A 20332-nucleotide genomic window follows, 5' to 3' on the forward strand; every position below is an offset into this window, starting at 1 on the left:
ATCTGACTAAATATTTGGTACCAAGTAATTACTGTTGCTTCTTAGACAGGAGATGGTTATTTAAAATCATCTCTCTAGTAGAGATTTGTAACATGATAAAATTACGTATCTGTGACTTGCTTCAAAACACTAATGGAGAAGTGGAGGAGGCAGGTATGCCTAGAGGTTAAAATTTTAGGGCTGAGTGAGGGGCACACAGAAGTCCATTATACTGTTGTCCTTTTTGTGCATATGTTCAAAATTCTCTACAATCAAAAGTAGGAAAATATTTGATTGTCAAACCCGACAGACTCAGAAGATGCCAAGACCAGTATACTGATGACAGAATCTTGTCTGTGGCTGTAGGTGCGTGTCTTGGGGAGTTAATGTCTTGTTATTGTTAAATATCAAGAAGTGAAATAATTTCACTGTTTTTATTACTAAAAAAGTTCTGTGTAAGCCGTACAGAATTAGATACTTTCCTTGGTAAGAAAAAAAAAATTGAAATGTTTTATAATTTTGCATCAAGCATGCCCAAATATTCCACACACAGCAAATAATGTTTTAAAGAGATCAAGTAGCATTTATAATAGAGGGAGGAGCATTGTTATCCCTAGCATGAATATAATGGTGATAAGAGTAAAATAAAATGATCAACATTATGGAGTTTTTGAGGCAAAAAAAGATTTTTTTCCCCCAGTGAGACCAGTGTTTTATTAACATACTAGAAATAAGCCAGCACAAAGTACATTCAAAAAAATTCACCTGGTGCTAAAAATCCCGCCACCACCCACCCTCAACCTCACATATCTGGGTTTTCCCAGCAGCCCCTGGGCAGACTCGGCTTTTCCGGGCCTCCTCTAAGACCCTGGGGGTGGGGTCTGAGGTCCTCAAGCCTGTTGTTGCCCCAGCTGCGGCAGGTGGTGAGCAGGTTATGGAGATGCTGCGGGTTCTGCTCACCACTGGGGATGACGACAAAGTCATCAGAGGAAACTGGGTCCTCAGAAAAGTATCTTGTGGCACGTGACATTGTTCAGCCCTCGCTGCTCCCTGGAACTGTCTCCCTTGAGTATCTACGTCCTCCTGCCTTTCAGGTTCTCACTTATGGGCTACACTTCCTCCAACTCACCCTGCAGTCATTGGGGTGGGCTGGGGTGGGGTGGGAAGGGGGCTTTGGCACCTGGGGGCTTCTCCTCTGGGGGATTATAAGGAGGCACAAACTAAAGAGAGCTCTCTTGCATGGCTGGCCCAAACCCAAAGTCATTCGCTGTCCCAACACGCCCTCCCAGAACGGTAGATTTGTAGTACAATCTACTGTAGGGTGTCAGTTTAGAAAACACTTCACGAGGAAGCCATCTGACCTGATACGATTTTATTTTGCAAAGAATATCATCTTAGCAACCAGCTGTCCTCTCGAGATGAATCTGGAAATGGTAATATCATTTTTAATGAAGTAAGCTGAAGGACTCTAACAGCGATCCCAACAACTTTTTGGATGAGTTCCATATACTGTAAGAAGTTGAAATCTTGACCACCAGGGGAACTCTGAAGTTTCTCTTCCTTACAGCTTTGGGGGGAATAGTCCAGCGAATGGTTTGGGGTATAATCTCCAGCGAGTCTGCTGGTATACAGGCATAAAAAAATGGCTGGTTTTGTTTTTTTTCAGAATGGAAGCTGATATCCTCTTGATGAGGTTTTGCTGATGATTTGTATTTACTTGGGAAATAATCCAGTCTTTCTGATTCATAATCCCTCACATTCTTCCTTCCTGTGTGTTTCTGTTTACTCTTTGTGTAACTGTCATCACATTCCCAAGGCATGTTGTTCTTTCTAAAGAAGTCCAATTTGGCCTTCCTTCTTTCTCTGCTTTCTGAATGCCTGTGAGGTTTGCCTTGGCTTTTTGCAAGATGTAATTTAATATTGGATTCTGTTAAGGGAACTAAAGAATAATTTTTCCCGCTCACTGTAGTCTGTGAAAGCATCTCCCCATTGAAGGAAATGGAAGATGATACAGATGGAAGCTCAACGGTATTTAAGGAGCTGTGATACCACGAGTCAGGAGGCTGCATTTTGGAGGACCATCCACGTTTCTTGCTTCTGTGGGATTCATGAGATGATGGTGTCATTTTGGATGACCATCCAGGTTTCCTGCTTCTGTGGGATTCATGAGATGATGGTGTCATTTTGGAGGACCATCCAGGTTTCCTGCTTTTGTGGGATTCATGAGATGATGGTGTCATTTTGGAGGACCATCCAGGTTTCCTGCTTTTGTGGGGTTCATGAGATGATGGTGTCATTCTGGAGGACCATCCACATTTCCTGCTTCTGTGGGATTCATAAGAAGGTGGTGTGATACTGGAGGATGACCTGTGTGTCCTGCTTTTATGGGGTTCATAAGAATGGGGTGTCACAATTGAGGAATGTTGTCGGTGACCTCTAATATGATGGGAACCCACATCTTCACTGTAAAGTGGTTTCAAACCCATTTTGACTTTCTTCTTGTAGAGATTTTCCACAGGTATGCCTTTCTGTAATTCAAATAGAATACTCTCTGCTTCCTGACTTAAATAAGGGGTGGCATCTAAAAAGATACAATCTTCACTCTCATGTACATCAGGAGCTGAGCATTCCTCAAAGTTATCTGAATTCTCGATATCTGTCTGACTGTCAGTAAAATCTTCAAAATTCTGAATTGAATGGGAACCGCCTACATCCTGAGCCTTTTTCTGAATCTTTAAATCAACAGATTCATATGTATTTGTTTCTTGAAACCATACATGACATTGTTTATCTTTTTCTGGAGTCACATGAGGTTTTAACTTAGAAAGAGCCATGGTATCTTTCTGCACTGTGCTGTGTTGATCAGGGTCAAGGGCACACACCTGGGTAGGTGCCAAGAAATTTCTGACTAACGATGCATCTTCATGGAAACTTTGTTTTTTGAAAGGGATATGTTCTAATGGTTGTGTATCAATGGAATGACCGCCACTTTCCCCACTGTTGTCTCCTTTTTTACATATTGCAACTGTCTGTAATTTAAGACTATGTTTGGGAAATGTAGTTGGCTTAGGGAACATCCATGTAACTGGAGAACCCAGGAGAAGACGAAAGTATTTGTATTGTAAATCAAGATCTATTTGATGAAGAGAGTTCGCCTCAAAAAGTAACAAAACTCTGTTTCTTCGTTTTGGTACTTTGACCACAGAATGGACACATTTAGATAAAGGTTTCCTTCCATCCTGAGCATTGGCCATTGTGTAAGATTCCCTTACAATTCTGGGGAAGGCTTTCATTTGAATCTCCAGTGTTTTCTTAGAAAAGTGTATGAGGAGTTTGTTTTTTTCTCCTACTGAGCAGTTCTGGAGAATATGAGGCAATGTTTTCTCTCTAGCAGAAGTCAGTGAAGGCACTCCACTTTCTAGCTCTTTCATCCTCTCTAACTTTGTAGTGTTCACTGCCTCTTCACTGCCTCTTGAAACATTAACAATCAGTGACTTCATACAACTGACAGGAGGTGAGTCTTTTTCGTATTTGTGTTTTAGGTTAAATTCTATAGTATCAATCCCTTCCAGAGGCAAAAAGAACATTTGTTTATGTCTTGGATAGAGCTTCCAACTGTTATGTTTTGAGATAGCCAATTTTTGATAAAAGCTGAACCTTTGGAAGGATCGTTTTACCACCTCTGGTATCAAATTCAGTCTTATTTCAGGTGCTTTTGACTCTAAGTGATTCGTGAGCTTGATTTTTTCTTTGCAAGTAAAATTTTCTAAAATAGGTTTTGGCTGCAATTCAGGATGTATTGTCATGGATAGTGTACTTGGACCCCTTGTGAAAAGTTGTGAGTTCCAATCATCAGGTTTATTGTCTTTTACTTTTTCAAGGTTTTTAGGAAAAAACTTGTTTTGGATCATGTTTTTTATCTGGGATTCAAGAACATTTTTAATTGCTTCACAAAGAGGAATCATAATTCCTGCACTTGGACTATATCCCACTGTATTTCTTTCACTACCTTTAACTTGGGGTTGAATAGGCACAGTTCCTAGAGAAGTTTCTTGTCGCTGGACCTTTTGTATGGCTGGGTCCTGTACAGGTTCACTCTGATCCCTCTGATCGAGTGGCGAGGCACAGCCCATGGTATCAAATAGTTGAGTCTCATCTTGTGGTTCTTCTACCCTTGGAGGAGAACTGCTCATATTTAGGGTACATTTCATGTGAATATCCACATTTTCCTTTGGATTTGTAGACATGATTAGACACCCAGTAGGTGTTTCAGTGGGTTTTGGTGCCTTTCCTTGCTCCATCATAATCAAGTCAGGTTCTTCTATGATCTGTTCCACATTTTCCTTTGGACCTTTAGACATGATTAGACACCCCGCAGGAGTTTCAGAGGGTTTTGGTGCCTTTTCTTGCTGGATCATAAGCATGTCAGGTTCTTTAACCATCTTTCCCACATTTTCCTTTGGATCTTCAGACATGATTACACACTCTGTGGGTGTTTTAATGAGTTTTGGTGACTTTTCTTGTCCAACCTTAAGGAAGTCAGGTTCTTTTACAACCCTTTCCACATTTTCCTTTGGATCTTCAGACATGATTAGACACCCTGTAGATGTCTCAGTGGGTTTTGGTGCCTTTTCTTGCTGGATCATAAGCATGTCAGGTTCTTTAACAATCTTTCCCACATTTTCCTTTGGATCTTTAGACATGATTAGACACTCTGTAGGTGTTTCAGTGGTTTTTGGTGCCTTTTCTTGTTCAACCATAAGCAACTCAGGTTCTTTTACGATCCATTCCACATTTTCCTCTGTATCTTGAGACATGACTAGAAACTCTGTAGGTTTTTTAATGGGTTTTGGTGCTTTTTCTTCTCCAACCTTAAGGAAGTCAGGTTCTTTTACAATCCACTCCACATTTTCCTCTGTATCTTGAGACATGACTAGACACTCTGTAGGTTTTTTAATGGGTTTTGGTGCCTTTTCTTGCTGAATCAAAAGCATGTCAGGTTCTTTTACAATCTTTTCCACGTTTTCCTTTGGATCCTCAGACATGATTAGATACCCTGTACCCATTTCAGTGGGTTTTGGTGCCTTTTCTTGTTCAACCATAAGCAAGTCAGGTTCTTTTACGATCGAGTCAACATTTTCCTTTGAATCTTCAGACATGACTAGACACTCTGCAGGTATTTTAATGGATTTTGGTGCCTTTTCTTGTTCAACCGTGAGCATGTCAGGTTCTTTTATGATCCTTTCCACATTTTCCTTTGGTTCCTTAGACATGATTAGAGACCCTGTAGGTGTTTCAGTGGGTTCTGGTGCCTTTTCTTGCTGGATCATAAGCATGTCAGGTTCTTTTACAATCTTCTCCACATTTTCCTTTGGATCTTCAGACATGACTAGACACTCTGTGGGTGTTTCAATGGGCTTTGGTGCCTTTTCTTGTTCAACCGTAAGCAAGTCAGGTTCTTTTACGATCCTTTCCACATTTTCTTTTGGATCTTCAGACATGACTAGACACTCTGTAGGAGTTTCAGTGAGCTTTGGTGCCTTTTCTTGCTCTATCATGAGCATGTTAAGTTCTTTTACAATCTTTTCCACATTTTCCTTTGGATCTTCAGACATGAGTAGACACTCTGTAGGTGTTTTAATGGGTTTTGGTGCCTTTTCTTCTCCAACCTTGAGCAAGTCAGGTTCATTTACAATCCTTTCCACATTTTCCTTTGGCTCCTTAGACATGATTAGAGACCCTGTACCAGTTTCAGTGAGTTTTGGTGCCTTTTCTTGTTCAACCGTAAGCATGTCAGGTTCTTTTACGATCCTTTCCACATCCTTTGGATCTTCAGACATGAGTAGACACCCTGTACCAGTTTCAGTGAGTTTTGGTGCCTTTTCTTGTTCAACCGTAAGCATGTTAGGTTCTTTTACGATCCTTTCCACATTTTCCTTTGGATTTTCAGACATGAGTAGACACTCTGTAGGTGTTTTAATGGGTTTTGGTGCCTTTTCTTGTTCAACCATAAGCAAGTCAGGTTCTTTTACAATCCTTTCCACATTTTCCTTTGGATATTTAGACATGATTAGACACTCTGTGGGTGTTTCAATGGGTTTTGGTGCCTTTTCTTGTTTGGTCATACGCACGTCAGCTTCTTTTATGATCCTTGAGTTATCTTGGTCTGGAACAACCCTTTCATTTGTTTGTGGAGCTAAATTTTTATTTATTTCACTGCTGAGGTTTGCTTCTGATTTGATGTTAGGAAGTTTGTGCATTTGTTGTTTGTCCCCCATGAAGGGCTGGGAATCCTGTGGAATTGTGTTTGTAAAATTCTGGTTCCCTTCTTTTACAATGCCTGAACTGTCTCCCATCATAGTTTCACTAGTATTTGGTGATTTCTTCTGGAATTCTGAAATACGGGTTCTCTTTGCACTTTCTAGGTTTGTCTGAGATTTTACTGGTTCTTTAGTCTGAGATGGACTCACTGTGGAAATAGAAAGACTTCTGATAAATATTTCTGAGGCATCTCCTCTTCTCAAAGCTATTTTCTTTGATTTGTTAAAGTTATACTCTAATTTCTTTCGATTGCTTGGAGTACCTCGTCCCATGTTGCCTAGAATCTGTAGAATTGGATGCTTTTGGATTTTCATAGTTAAATATTTGGGGCTCAATTCTCTTTTCAAGTCTGCTATTGTTAATCTGCCTTTCTGGCCTCCTAATTTGGGAGAAAGAGGAATATAAGCATAAAATGAATCCAGAGCATGCTTTTGAGGCATTTTTTGTAGTTGAATGTTATGTTTTGCACTGGACACTTCTCGTTCCTTTTTATGTTTTTGCTCAATTGGGCACCTGTTTGCCACAGGAGTGATTACCTGAGTCTCAATTTGAGGTTCCTCTGCCCTTAGAGATGCAGTGTTCAGGTTTACTGTATTGCTTGTGTCCATTTTTATGGTCTCCTCCTTCAGATTAACAATGGTTTGTTTGTACATTTCTATTTTGTCCTCTTCTAGATGGACAGCTATGTTTGTATCTATTTTTAATATCCCTTCTTTCATTTCTAACTTTTTTTGCTTCAGATTTCCAGTAGAGCCAGTGTCAGTTTCATTTTTTCTCCCCACATCTCCAGATTGAAGTGGAAAAGTCCAGGAGGAAACAGACTTCTGAAGCGATTCTAGATTGTGTGCCTCTTTATCGGGAACAAGCAATGTCTGCTCCTTTTTCCCTCTTTGGGCATCAAACTCTGTCATACCCATTTGTATTCCTGGTAGCATTGGTATTCCAGGGCACACTGTAGTTTGCTTGCGCACATCTATTTCCAATGATGTCCTTTGCTTTACATGTTGAAGTGGAATTTTCAGAGAAAGACTAGAATCCACTCTAGTCTTTTGTCCACTCCCAGACTGCAGCACCACTTGCTTTTTCATGACGATTTCTTGATCTGCATTTTGGAGTGCATCTGACTCTGTGATATTCATTTCCTCAAGGGGCTCCTTTATCTGTGGTGCTGACACTTTGGGAGGGGACATTTCACTTGTTTTTCCATTGTTTTGTCTATCTTCTTCTGGCTTATCACATTTACATAGATCTGTAGATGCTGGAGATGCTTGTGATAAAGCTCCTTCTTGGTGGTGGACACCTTGCTTTGAAGCAGAAAATCCTTCTGAACTGACAGGCGAGCCAAGTGTGGCATAAATCTCCTTGGATAGTTTCCTTGGCAGTGAAACTAGAACGTGAGGACTTATTTTATGGTTTAAGTTATTCATTATTTCTGTTTCTTTCTTCAGACTTTCAATTTTAGTGAGATCCATCATGGGGAAGGAAAGAATTGTAGCCAAAGTTTCTGGTTTGTATTTTTCTTGCTGAGCCTCTGACCCTGCAAAGAAACCTTCTAGCCTTTTCCCACCTTTTATAGTACCATACCCTGTGACATAAAAGTCCTCCTGCTGCGAATCTGAAAGTAACTGACTCACATCTCCTTCAGATTTGACTTGTGGAGGTTCCCTCCTTTGCTGTACACTGATCACAAAGTTTGACGTCCACTGTTGCATGGCCTCTTCTGGCACCGAGCGTTCTGCATTTTTAACAATTTCCCTCTCACCAGTAGCTGATTCTGTAATTGCTGTTTTCTGGGTATCTGATGTTTCCTGGAGATTTTGCTCTGGATGAGAGGATACTGTGATTCCTGGTGTGTCTTTGTCTGTTTTGCTCCCTAAATCTAAATAAAGAGGTGCAGAAGGGATAGAAAGAAAAGTCCTTGTCAGGACCGTACTTGGTTCATCTTTATCTTTGTGTACTTTTCCCCCTGGCTCTTTAATAACATTCAGTACAAATTTCTTTGTACTAAGGACATCTGGAATTGGTGAAATCGCTGATTTTTTGTGATGGGTCCGTAGCCTCATGTCTACGTTTTTCACATCAAGCTTTTTTTCTTTCTCTGACATACATTGTTTTCTTTTTATTACATCACCACTAATTCCCTTTGTATCTGTTCTCTTCTTTGCATCTGATAATGCTGAAATCATTCGTGGAAGTAGAGAGGGTTTTTTAATCCCAAGCTTTCCTTCATCTACTTGTGTACCTTTATCCAATTTCGGCTTAGTTGGAGGTGTGGCAAGGTAAACATTTCTTACGACCTTACCAGGCGGTTTACCTTGAATTTCCTGTTTCTTTTGCCCCATCCCTCCGAGGTTCAGATACAATTCTGATCTGTGGAGCGTATATGAAGAAGGTGATTTCTTGGACTTCAAAATTATATATTTGGTGTGTGTCACACCTCTCCTATCTACTGATTTTTCTCTGTCCCTCTCTTCTTTCTCAGGAATAGGTTGTTCCTCATTTTGAACACCTTTCCTGGAATCACCACTAATTGAATACGTATGTATCATTTGCTCTGCCTTTGATATTCTCCCCAAAACAGACCTTCTATGTGCTAGCATTTCATCATCAACTTGTACTTCTTTATCCAACTTGAGGGCAGGGATAGATGGTGATGAAATAGAAAATTTGGTCAGGTATTGACCATCTTTTGTGATATCATCACTAATTGAATATGCATGTGCTGTTTCCTCTGCATATGCTATTCTCCCCAAAACAGGCCGTCTAAGTGTCAGCACTTCATCATTGACTTGTACTTCTTTATCCAGCTTGAGGGCAGAGAGATACGGTGATGAAGCAGAAAATCTGGTCAGGTTTTGACCATCTTTTGTGGTATCACCATGAATTGAACCCGTATGTACTACTTCCCCTGCATATGAAATTCTCCCCAAGGCAGACCTTCTGCATGCTAGCATTTCATTGTCAACTTGTACTTCTTTATCCAATTTGAGGGCAGGAAGAGATGGGGATGAAGTAGAAAATTTGGCCAGGTTTTGAACATCTTTCATGGTATTACCACTCATTGTCTCTGTATGTGCTATTTCTCCTACATACGGCATTCTTCCCAAAACAGACCTTCTATGTGCTAGCATTTCATCATTGACTTGAACTTCTTTATCTAATTTGAAGGCAGAAAGAGATGGTGATGAAGTAGAAAATTTGGTCAGGTTTTGACCATCTTTCGTGATATCATCACTAATTGAATCTGTATGTGCTATTTCCCCTGCATATGATAGTCTTCCCAAGACAGACCTCCTACGTGCTAGCATTTCATCATTGACTTGAACTTCTTTATCCAACTTGTGGGCAGAAAAAGACGGTGACAAAGCAGAAAATTTGGTCAAGTTTTGATCATTTTTTGTGGTATCACCACTAATTGAATCTGTACGTGCTATTTCCCCTGCATATGGTAGTCTTCCCAAGACAGACCTTCTACATGCTAGCATTTTGTCATCAACTTGAACTTCTTTATCCAATTTGTGGGCGGGAAGAGACGGTGATGAAGCAGAAAATTTGGTCAAGTTTTGATCATTTTTTGTGGTATCACCACTAATTGAATCTGTGCATCCTGATTCCCCTGCATATGATAGTCTTCCCAAGACAGACCTTCTCTGTGCTAGCATTTCATCATCAACTTGTACTTCTTTATCCAATTTGAGGGTGGGGAGAAATGGTGATGAAGTAGAAATTTTGGTCAGGTTTTGACCATCTTTCATTGTATCACCACTAATTGAATCTCTGTGTACTGTTTCCCCTGCATATGTCATTCTCCCCAAAACAGACCTTCTAAGTGCTAGCATTTCATCATTGACTTGAACTTGTTTATCCAATTTGGGGGCAGAGCGATATGGTGATGAAGCAGAAAATTTGGTGACGTTTTGACCGTCTTTTGTGATGTCACTACTAATTGAATCTCTGTGTACTATTTCCCTTGCATATGAAATTCTCCTCAAGACAGACCTTGTATGTGCTAGCATTTCATCATCAACTTGCACTTCTTTATCCAATTTGAGGGTGAGGAGAGGTGGTGATGAGGTAGAAGTTTTGGTCAGGTTTTGAACATCTTTCATGGTATTACCACTAATTGTCTCTGTATGTACTATTTTCCCTGCATTTGAAATTCTCCCCAAGACAGACCTTCTATGTGCTAGCATTTCATCATTAACTTGTACTTCTTTATCCAATTTGAGGGCAGGAAGAGATGGGGATAAAGTAGAAGATTTGGTCAGGTTTTGAATATCTTCTGTGGTATTACCACTAAGTGTCTTTGTATGTACTACTACTCCTGCATACGACATTCTCCCCAGAGCAGATTTTCTGCATGCTAGCATTTTATCATTGACTTGTACTTCTTTATCCAACTTGAGGGCAGGAAGAAGTGGTGATGAAGTAGAAGATTTGGTTAGGTTTTGAGCATCTTCCGTGGTATCACCACTAGTTGTGTCTGTATATAATTCCCCCCCATATGCTATTCTCCACAACATAGACCTTGTATGTGCTAGCGTTTCATCATCAACTTGTACTTCTTTATCCAACTTGAGGGCAGGAAGAAGTGGTGATGAAGCAGAAGATTTGGTCAGGTTTTGAGCACCTTCCGTGGTATCACCACTAGTTGTGTCTGTATATAATTCCCCCCCATATGCTATTCTCCACAACATAGACCTTGTACGTGCTAGCGTTTCATCATCAACTTGTACTTCTTTATCCAGTTTGAGGGCAGAGAGAGATGGGGATGAAGTGGAAGATTTGGTCAGAACCATACCTGGTCCATCTTTACTTTCCGGCATCTCCTTTCCTTGATGTTTGGGAGATACAGAGTTTCTTCTTGCTACTCCGTCCTCTTTCTTGTTCTGGGGCAAACATTTCTCTCTGGAGGGACTGATAACAGTATCTCTCGCCATTGACTCTACGTGTGCCACTTCCTCAGAACTTGATGATTTCTGGAAGTTTACTGGGGGAAAAGAGGATCCTGGTAGCATTGACATGCCCTCTTCTCTTATAGACTGGTCAGTTAGATCGTCTGTAAGTACAAAAGGTGATTCCTTTGCTTTCAAATCCATGTTATGGGGGCCCACTCTACTATTCATATCCACATTTTCCTTTCTCTCCCTCTCTTCTTTCTGCAGCCTGTGTTCTTTTAATATTTTTACATCTTTTGAAAGTTCCCCCTCATTGGTGTCAGCATATTGTGACGATTCCTTGGACTCTGCTTGTGGGGGAGGCAATTTTGTGATTCTTATCATGTACCTCTCTCCTTCTGGTTTATCAGATTTAAGATATGGTAGAGTCAGTAAAGAAGTACAGATGTTTTTCAATCTTGTAACTAGTTCACTGTCCTCTCTCTGTACCATTTTCTTTTGCTTTTTAATTTTGCACTGTGATTCTTTGCCATCACATCTATGTGAAAGTGGTAATTCCCTTGCCCTCTGATGCACAGATATTGGAAGCACTCTGTCTTCATTATCTGTTTTGAGTCTAGCTTTGTTTTTTAACAAATGACCATCAAATGACTTAGCATCTGCTTTTGTGTTTAGATTGAGTGGATCATAAATCTTCAGCGGTGGAAAACAGGATTGCGTTATTCTTTCTGTATCTTTCTTTTCATTCCTGCTAGCGTCCTGTCTTAGGTAAGATGGAGAAGGTAAGGAGGCACGAGTTTCCCTCAGAACCATTCCACTGCCATCCTGCACTTCCTTCCCTTGCTCTTCGACATTCAAAGGCAGTCTGTTTCTACTGAGTAAATGTGTAAGTGGGGATGTGTGGGCTTCCACAGCTGTGATTTGGGGATGTGTTCTATCTTTCTCGTCTTTTCTTTTTACTCTGATCTCTGTCTCTTTATATGACACACGTCCGTTAGCTCTTACTGTTATATTACACGAGCTAATACCTTGACTGAAATCTGCATATCTGATTTTCCCTGCACCTGATGACTCAAGGAGCTGAAATGGTGGCGAGAATCCCGTGACTGCAGGCAGGTGTTTGTCTTCTTTGATTCCTGCATCCAGTCTGTGGTCTGATGGAGAAGGCAAGGCAGGGGGGGGTTTTGTTGGAGTCACACCAGGGTCTCCAATTCCCCCCTGCCCCTGTTCTGCGCTCTCCTCCATGCTCGGCTGTGCTTCCTTTCTCCTACTCAGAGCAGCGTGCTCAGCAATACCAAACACATGAGGAGGGCATGATGTCTTTGCCTTGAAATCTGAGCCACTGGCATGCACGGAGCCTCTCACAACTGTTGTGTGTGCTCTGTCCCTTTCTTTTGGTGGCGGATATTGTTTTTCTTTCTTTCTATCAGTTGACTTTGGAGGCGCTCTCTGTACTGAAGGCCATGAGGCTTGGATCTTGAGATGTGGCACAGAATGCCTTAGGACTCCCGGACCACCTCTGTCTTCTTTTATTGTGTCAGATTTAAGATGCGTTGAAGAAGTGACAAAAGGGCAGATTTTGCTCAGAATCACAACTGTGTCCCTTCTCCCTTTCTGCTCCCTTTTCACTTGCTCCTTAATGTTCACCTGCAGTTTCTTTGCCTCGAGCATATGGAAAAGCGGGGATTTCCTTACCTTCAAAGCTAAGGACTTGGGATGCACTGGGTCTCTCACAAAAATATCTGCTTTATCCTTTTCTCCCTGCGTCACGTATTTTGTTCTTTTTGAACCGCCTGAGATCTCGCTCAGAGGTGACACTGTATTTTTTAACTCCCGTGCATCTGATGACTTCCTGCGCCACAACGGTGGAAGACAGGATGCGAGAGCTCCTTGCTTCTCCTCCTCGCCTTTGTTTAGTGTAAACGGAGGCAGACAAAGTCCTGTCAGAACTGCATTTCGTTCACACTTTCTTTCCTGTGCATGTCCCAGGTTTTCCCTTCTGTTTGCTGGTTCATCTCTAGTCTGGGGGCTGTGGCTCCCAGGGTTACTGGGAACGTGTGGAAGTGGGAACTCCTCTGCTTTGGAACTTGTCTCTTTGGAGTACTTCATACAATTCATATTGGCTGTTTCTCCTTGATCCTCTCCTTTCTGGGGCATAAATTCATTTGCTGCTTGTACATCGCTTATGATATCTCTTTCAGTTGACTCTCGATTTGCTTTTTTCACTACATCTGATGATATCTGGTGGTGTAGTCCTGAACAAGAGTATCTTGTTACTTTAGCTCTGTCATCTGCTTCTATCATTTTTGTATTCGAGTTAAAAGAAGTGGCAGGTCTGGAAGTACAGATCAAAATCACACTTGGTTCACCTTGAATTCTTTGTATCTTTTTCTTTTGCTCTTCCACCTCCAACTGGACTTCCTGTGAAAGTGGTGAATTCTTTTTCGTCAAAAGGAGGACTTTTTCCATGTTAACTCCTTCCTCTTCTTCCTGTATTGCATGTTCTTCAGCCTTTTTTACACTGTTTGAGATATCATCAGAAACAGACTTTTTATATGCTATGTTTCCCATATCTGATGACTCCTGGAGTTTGGGTTGTAGAAAACAGGATTTTGTTTTTCTTAGCATGACTGCTTTTCCTTCCCTTCTCATGTCCACTTCAGAGTAAGGTGGAGAAGAGATGGAAACACAAGACTGTCTCTGAATCCCAACCTGTTTACCTTTATCTTGCTTTATCTTTTCCTCTTTTTCTTTGATGTTCAACTGCAATTCCTGGGCAACTGGAGACTGGTTCACCTCCAGAGGCATTCTTTGGGGATGCCTTATCTCTTTCAAAGCCAGGTCCACTTTGTTTTTGTTTTTCTGTGACATATATTTTGATCTTGCTATATTGCTTAAATTATCATCAGCTGGCTCCTTATATGTTATCAGTGCATCTGACAGTTCCTGGAGCGTCAGTGATGGAGGGCAGAACCATGATACTGTTTGTGATGCCGCTTCTTTTACTCTAGGACCCTGCTCCAGGTGAGAAGAAGATGGAATGGAGGCATGGGGCTTATTCAGAACTACATTTCCATCACTTTCATCTTCCTGCATCATTTTCTCTTGCTCTTTATTGTTCCACTGCAGTTCATTTCCATGCAGTGTGTGTTTAAAAAGTTTTTTCTTTCTTTTAAAAGTGGCCCTTTTGCAGCCCCTTTTATCTTTCACATACACAGTATCGTCTTCATCTTCCCTCTTTTTCTGTGGGAAATGTTTTGATCCTATTATGTTGCTTAAACTCTCTCTATTAATTGACTCTGCAAATGATGCTTTCCTGATATTTGATGTTGCCTGGAGCTTTAGTGGTGGAAGGCAGTTCTGTGGTATTCTTGACATATCTCCTCCTCCTTTTGTTCTTGAAATCAAATCAAGAGTTGACAGAGATGGTACAGAAGCAAACAGGTTTGTCAGTTTCACACCTGATGTACCTTTGCCTGTCTGCCCCTCACTCTCTTCTTTTATAATGTTCAACTGCCCTGACAATTCCTTTTCACTGAGCATGTGTGATCGTGATGGTTTCTTTGCCTTCAAGGTAATGTTGGGATCCATTGTTCCTTTCACATTGACTCCTTTTATTCTAATCTTCTCCTTTCTCTGTGATATAAGTGGTTTAATTCGTTTTACATTATTTGAGATAATCTCATCAGCTGTCTTTATATTTAGTTTGAGAGAAGGGATGGACTCATATACATCTGTCACAACCAAATCAGGCTTAACCTTTCTATGTTTCCAATTTACCACTTCCTCTTTTATCTTCCTCTGCAGTTCTGGTCTGTTGCTTGGGCCACCATAGTCAGTGGTATTAAATATGTTTGAAAATATCAATTTTTTCAAAGTCCTTTGGGTGTGTACTATGTCTTTCTCAACTCCTTGTTTTAGGTCATTCTTCTGTCTTTTATTTTCAGGCAAAGGAGGCATATGGATAGAAAGAGAATGTGAAAAAAATCCAGGAAGACACAGCTCTTTTTGTACTTTTTTTTGACATGCTTTACGTAAGTGCACCTTCTTTCTAACACTTAGCTTGGGGGAGCTAACATTTGTTATTGAATCAATTACCTGCTCCCCATCCGATAATTTCTTTCCTTTCAGCAACGAGACATTCTGATATTTTGTAGTTTCACTGGATGATTCTAAAGGTGGCCTTGTATTTTGTCTTGTCATTTGCGTTGGAGGAGCTGAGGGTACAGTCCATTCCAGGCCACACTCATGTTGAGTATTTAGTTGTTCTTTAGAAATCAAGTCTAATCCTTTTGTCCTGCTCGACACATTACCTACTTCTGATAATGCTTCCTTCATCTGAGGCGTTAAATGTGGCAGGAGCCAGGGACTGTTTTGAGGGTAAGATGTAAGCTCAGAGGGAATTCTCAGGGAGGGAAAATTCTCAGAGGGAATCAGTAGGTGCTGTTGCTTTTGTTCCACGCTGGGTAAGTTTTGTCCTTTTTCACTTTTTTGTGTATATCCAACAATAACATCCATTCCTTTTAATGCTTCCTTAGTCTGTGGAGTTGAATATTCGGAATGCATCTTACTTGTGTCATCAAACTTTACCTCTTGCACTGAGATATTAGTTTGGTGGAGACCTGTTTGGGAGTGAGATGTGGACTTTTGAAGGGTCTCAGACATCCCTTTCTCTTGCTGGTCTCCTTTTCCTGTAATATGTGAACCAAGTCCTTCTGTACTTGGAGTATACTCCACAGTGCTAACTACTTCTTCCACTGCTGTCTTTTCAGACGGCATCTTACTTTGAAATAATATATCTTTTGAAGGATCAGAAGCAAGATTTGGCCAAATACGTTGTACACATTCTGGTTGCTCTTCTGATTCTGCAACAGGCAAGCCAATTCCTTCTGTATTTGAATTGTGGTGTCTTGGACTATCTACTTCCCTTGCTGCTTTCATTACCCCTGGCAATTTAATCTGAAATATATCCATCATAGAATGAGAAAGAGATGTTGGGAGAGCCTTGCATGTACTTTCCTGTTGATGTTCTTTTCTTCCTGAGCACGGAGGTTGATCCACTGGAATATCTACTGCGTTTGATGCTTTCTGGACCACTGGACTCAAAACTGCTGAACTCATTCCTTTGGCTGAGACTTCTTTCTTTCGCCTTTCAATATGGAGTTGATGCAATAGGCAAGAGGAAATGAATTCCAGAAGATTTCCCTTCCTCTGGTTAGAACTGTTTTGCTGCTCTGTCCTTCCTTTCTCGGAACAGTTTATTTTCCATTCATTTGATGTTAATAGAAGGTTCGTTAACTTTGGCATCTCGGTTTCCCATAGATTGACGTCTGAAACAACAGGGATGCTAACACTTTCTTTCCCTGTTGCATTTCCTGCCTCTCTCACATGAATAAGTTCCCCACTGGGGCAAGATGCTGAATCCAGGAGATGTTCCAGAATGGGGTCTGGTTTCACGTCTCCGATCTCCACTGCAGGTGTATATTGCCGGGCTTCTGCATTTGCACAAAGAAATGTCTGTCCTTTTGAACCTTGCAAGGTATCAGTTTCTCTTAAGCCATCTCTTCCCAGTTGATTTGGAATGGTATTTTCCAAATGAGGGGTTTCCGTAATGGAGTACAAAGCAGGCTCCACCAGTGTCCTTGAATTACTTCCTTCTTTCAGCAGATCCTGTTCCTTGAAGGTCTTCTCTTGAGAAGCATCTGACTCTGGAAGACACATATTCTGTCTTTTTGAACTTAAAGAAACACCTGTTTTCTCAGCTACTTCCGTCCTCTGTGGAGCTGACACTGGAGGTTGGGCCTCGTCTCTGTCTCCCTCCTTTACTCCCAGGGCGATGAGGCGTTGGTGTTTCATGTGTAATCTAACTCTTGAGATGTCAAACATAGTGGAGCAGCTTCCTCTCTTTGGTGAAGGCTGATCGGGATGTACTTCTCTTTTCAAATTTACTGTGTATTTGACATGGGTGGGGCCCTTCTTCAGTTGCTGTCTCATCATGAATCGATATCTACACTGTGGGAAGATGTCTGGGGAAGTGATTTGGCAATTTTCTTCTTGCTCTCTGATACCTTGTCTCAGGGTTTTCTTATTTCTGGATTTGGCACTTTTAGCAAGGGACTGTGAAAATGCTATTTGTCTTGTGTTCAGCGATTTCTCCAGCCTCGGTGGCTTGCCTTTCTCCCTTTCCGCTTCCATCAGCTCTTGAATTTGAGGTGGAATAGACCCAGAGTCACAAATAGTTTTCAGAGAGAATTCTACCTCAGTTTTACCTTGCTGGAACCCCGGCTTCTGCTTCTTGGTGTTACACCTTGTCTCCTTTTCGTCGCTTCCGGTCCCATACCCCGCTGTGTTATACATCAGGGAAACAAATGGTTTCTTTGCCTTCGATTTTACCTGCTCAGTATGCACAGTGTTTTCTGCACCTGCTGCTTTTGCATTAGCGTGATGGTTTAGGATTTGGGGGTATGGAGGTATGTGAGCATAATCAGAGTTCTGGGTGTTTCCTGAGACACATGGTTCTTGCTGTTTCTTTTGTAGAAACTCAAATGACTGGGTATATTGTGAAGGTGTTCCAAACAAGACCTGTTGTTCACACTCCTTTTCCTCCATGACTTTTGCTTTCTTTAAGGCATTTCTCTTTTCAGAAGAGTCTTCACAGTTACCCGAGGTGCTAGGTGACTGCTCCGTTTTTGTATGTGGTGGAATAGATGGAGAAGCATCTGTAGGTTTTAGGTCTGTGTTTAACACAGCTTTGTCTGTGTGTGCGCCTACCTCCTGTTCTTTGTTCATGCTTAAAGCAGCAGGACCTGCGGCACTGAGTGGCTGTAAAACCACTCTGTCTTCGACTGGCAACTGCATGTGTGTTGTCTGCACGGGACTGAACCCTGATATTCTCTCTGCCTCTGTTTGGAATCTGCTTTGCCTTCTAATGTCAGAGGCATCCACTTCGAAGCAAGTGGCATTTGTGTACATAGCAGTTGCATTTTTACCTGAATGCATCTCTTTCATTTTGGTTTCTATGTTGGATCTAAGTTTCGTCCTCTGTTTTGTGGCACATTGCCTACTGATTTTAAATAGCTGTGAAATGAGTGGCTCCTTTTTTTTCATCACAGAACACTTGCGTTTCAGTGTGATTTTCTCTTGCACTGTGTTTGTCTGGCTTTCAGAGTCAGATAAAACAGGCATGAGTAAATTGAAAGGCCCCAGGAGAACTGTGGCTAAGTTTTTATCCAGCTCTGCCTTTTTCTCTGTAACAAAATCATCTAGATTTTTGTGAAGTGCTCCGTGGTTATCCAGACTATCCCTCGCTGCTGTATCGAATGGCAGTTTGTCAGTCACTAATGTGGGTGGTGGACTCTTAGCTCCCTCGCTGGCATGGAATGTCTCTCTCGCACCTTCATTCTGTTGCTTCTCTCTTGCCTTGGCCTTAAGTTTGTGGTTTTTCTCTCTGTGGCTTCCAGTAAGACACCTCGTGCTATCAAGCCCCTGTAAAACTGGTAGCTTCCCTGCCTCCAGAGTTACCTGCTTGGGACTCATTGTACTTTTCTTGCCTACAGCCTCTACTGCATGACTCTGGCTCTCGGGTTCAGATGAATCAAGGCTGGAGAAATCTAAGGGCTTTAAGACTGTTCCTACTAAGTAACTCTGACTCCTTGCCTTTTTCTTAAAAATAAGACTATCTCGTTTCCTCCTATGATTTCCATCCCAGACACCATCACAGTGTAAGGAACCAGCCTCTGATTTCCTAGCTTCTGGAAATGGGGTCTTCAGATCTGCCATGTGTTGGATTTCCTCTTGAGTATGAAGAACCTTCTTCAGTGTTTGGGCCTGAATTAAAGTCATCACGCTTTTAGACACAGGCTTTAAAATTATTTTTCTAATGTGTTCTTCTTGCCTCATGTTTTGTGCTGCACAAGACAGATTCCAAGTACTTCTGCCTTCCGAACTATCCAGTTTAGGTTTTGATTTGCAGGGGCCAAGATTTTTCACATGATTAGAAGTGAAACAGAGGTGTTGGCTCTCGTGTGGAACTGATTCTGCTGATATTTCTGGGACATTTTCCTCTTCCTTCTCATGTGGCACACTCACCCTCCCTGTGTTGCTGGATCTGCTTTGTGTATCAATCAGATTGGCCTCCCACGCTTCCCCAACACTCAGTGATTTCTCTAGCTCTGGGCAGGTGTGGCTGTGTGTTTGTACTCTTGGTTGATCTGTCCCTGTTGTGGGTGTGCTATCAATTTCAATATCTATCTTATTACCTGTTGAAACAGGTGTGAGAGATGAAAATGTATCAGCTATACTTTCATGTTGTTGCCTGTCTTTTATCACAGACTTTAAATAACATTCCTGTTTCTTTTTACAGTACTGATGACCATGCTTAGTGATATTAAGCACCTGTGAAAAAAGAGGCCTCTTTGCCTTCATTATACATCTGGGACCCATAAGATCTTTCCTTTCTGGAAATTTTAGTTCTTTTTTCTGCCTTCTAGATTCAGACAAAACAGATGTTGTGGATATTGTTAGTAAATCTTTTTGCAGCTCTTCATGTTTCTTGACAATAGAACCACCCACTTTCCTTCTAGAGCTTTCATTACATGAATCTCCAAGTGCTGAGATCCCTGACTTAGGAAGTGGGATATTTTGATCAGCTGTGTATTTTGTTACTTTTTGAGTTTTTATGTCTTTCTCTTCTTCAGCTTGTAGGGAAGCTGAACTGGAAGCATCCAGCCTCCTTGTGGGGTTCCCAGCAGATGGAGTCCTACACCCTGCCTCATCAGTTAAAAGACCATCGAACATTGCTGTCCCTCTTTTTACACATGAAATCTTTTCACTCTTTCTATGCAGTATGTTTGTATATGGTGGGATTTTCTTCTTCACCTTTTCAGTTTGAAATGGAATTATCAGAGGAGAACAGGTAGACTCCAATATACTTTCTGAAACTAGTGTTTGTTGCTGCATGTCTTGCTCTGTAGTAAGTATATTTTCATCTTTTCTACTTTCTGTCCTACTCAGAAATTGTAGACCTGTTTTGAATACAAATTCCTTGCCCTCTCTTTCATTTTGCCATCTTGACTCAGATGTGGTGCCCAAGGCACTCCATCTTTTACACAGTCTTTTCCTGTCCTCTGGTTTTA

General features: G+C 41.3%; 1 protein-coding gene across 1 annotated transcript in view; it reads right to left on the bottom strand.

Moving 5' to 3' along the window:
• Positions 1–49: 49 nt before the first annotated feature.
• The window catches only part of CCDC168 (coiled-coil domain containing 168), a 39300-nt gene continuing 19017 nt past the window's right edge, over positions 50–20332 (bottom strand). The window contains exon 5 of the mRNA XM_043891877.1: positions 50–20321. Within this exon, the coding sequence (XP_043747812.1) occupies positions 1425–20321 (18897 nt within the window). The 3' untranslated portion in view covers positions 50–1424. The remainder of the gene's footprint in view (positions 20322–20332) is intronic.

The sequence above is a fragment of the Cervus elaphus genome, chromosome 30 (assembly GCF_910594005.1).
Source record: "Cervus elaphus chromosome 30, mCerEla1.1, whole genome shotgun sequence".
NCBI classification, from domain to species: domain Eukaryota; kingdom Metazoa; phylum Chordata; class Mammalia; order Artiodactyla; family Cervidae; genus Cervus; species Cervus elaphus.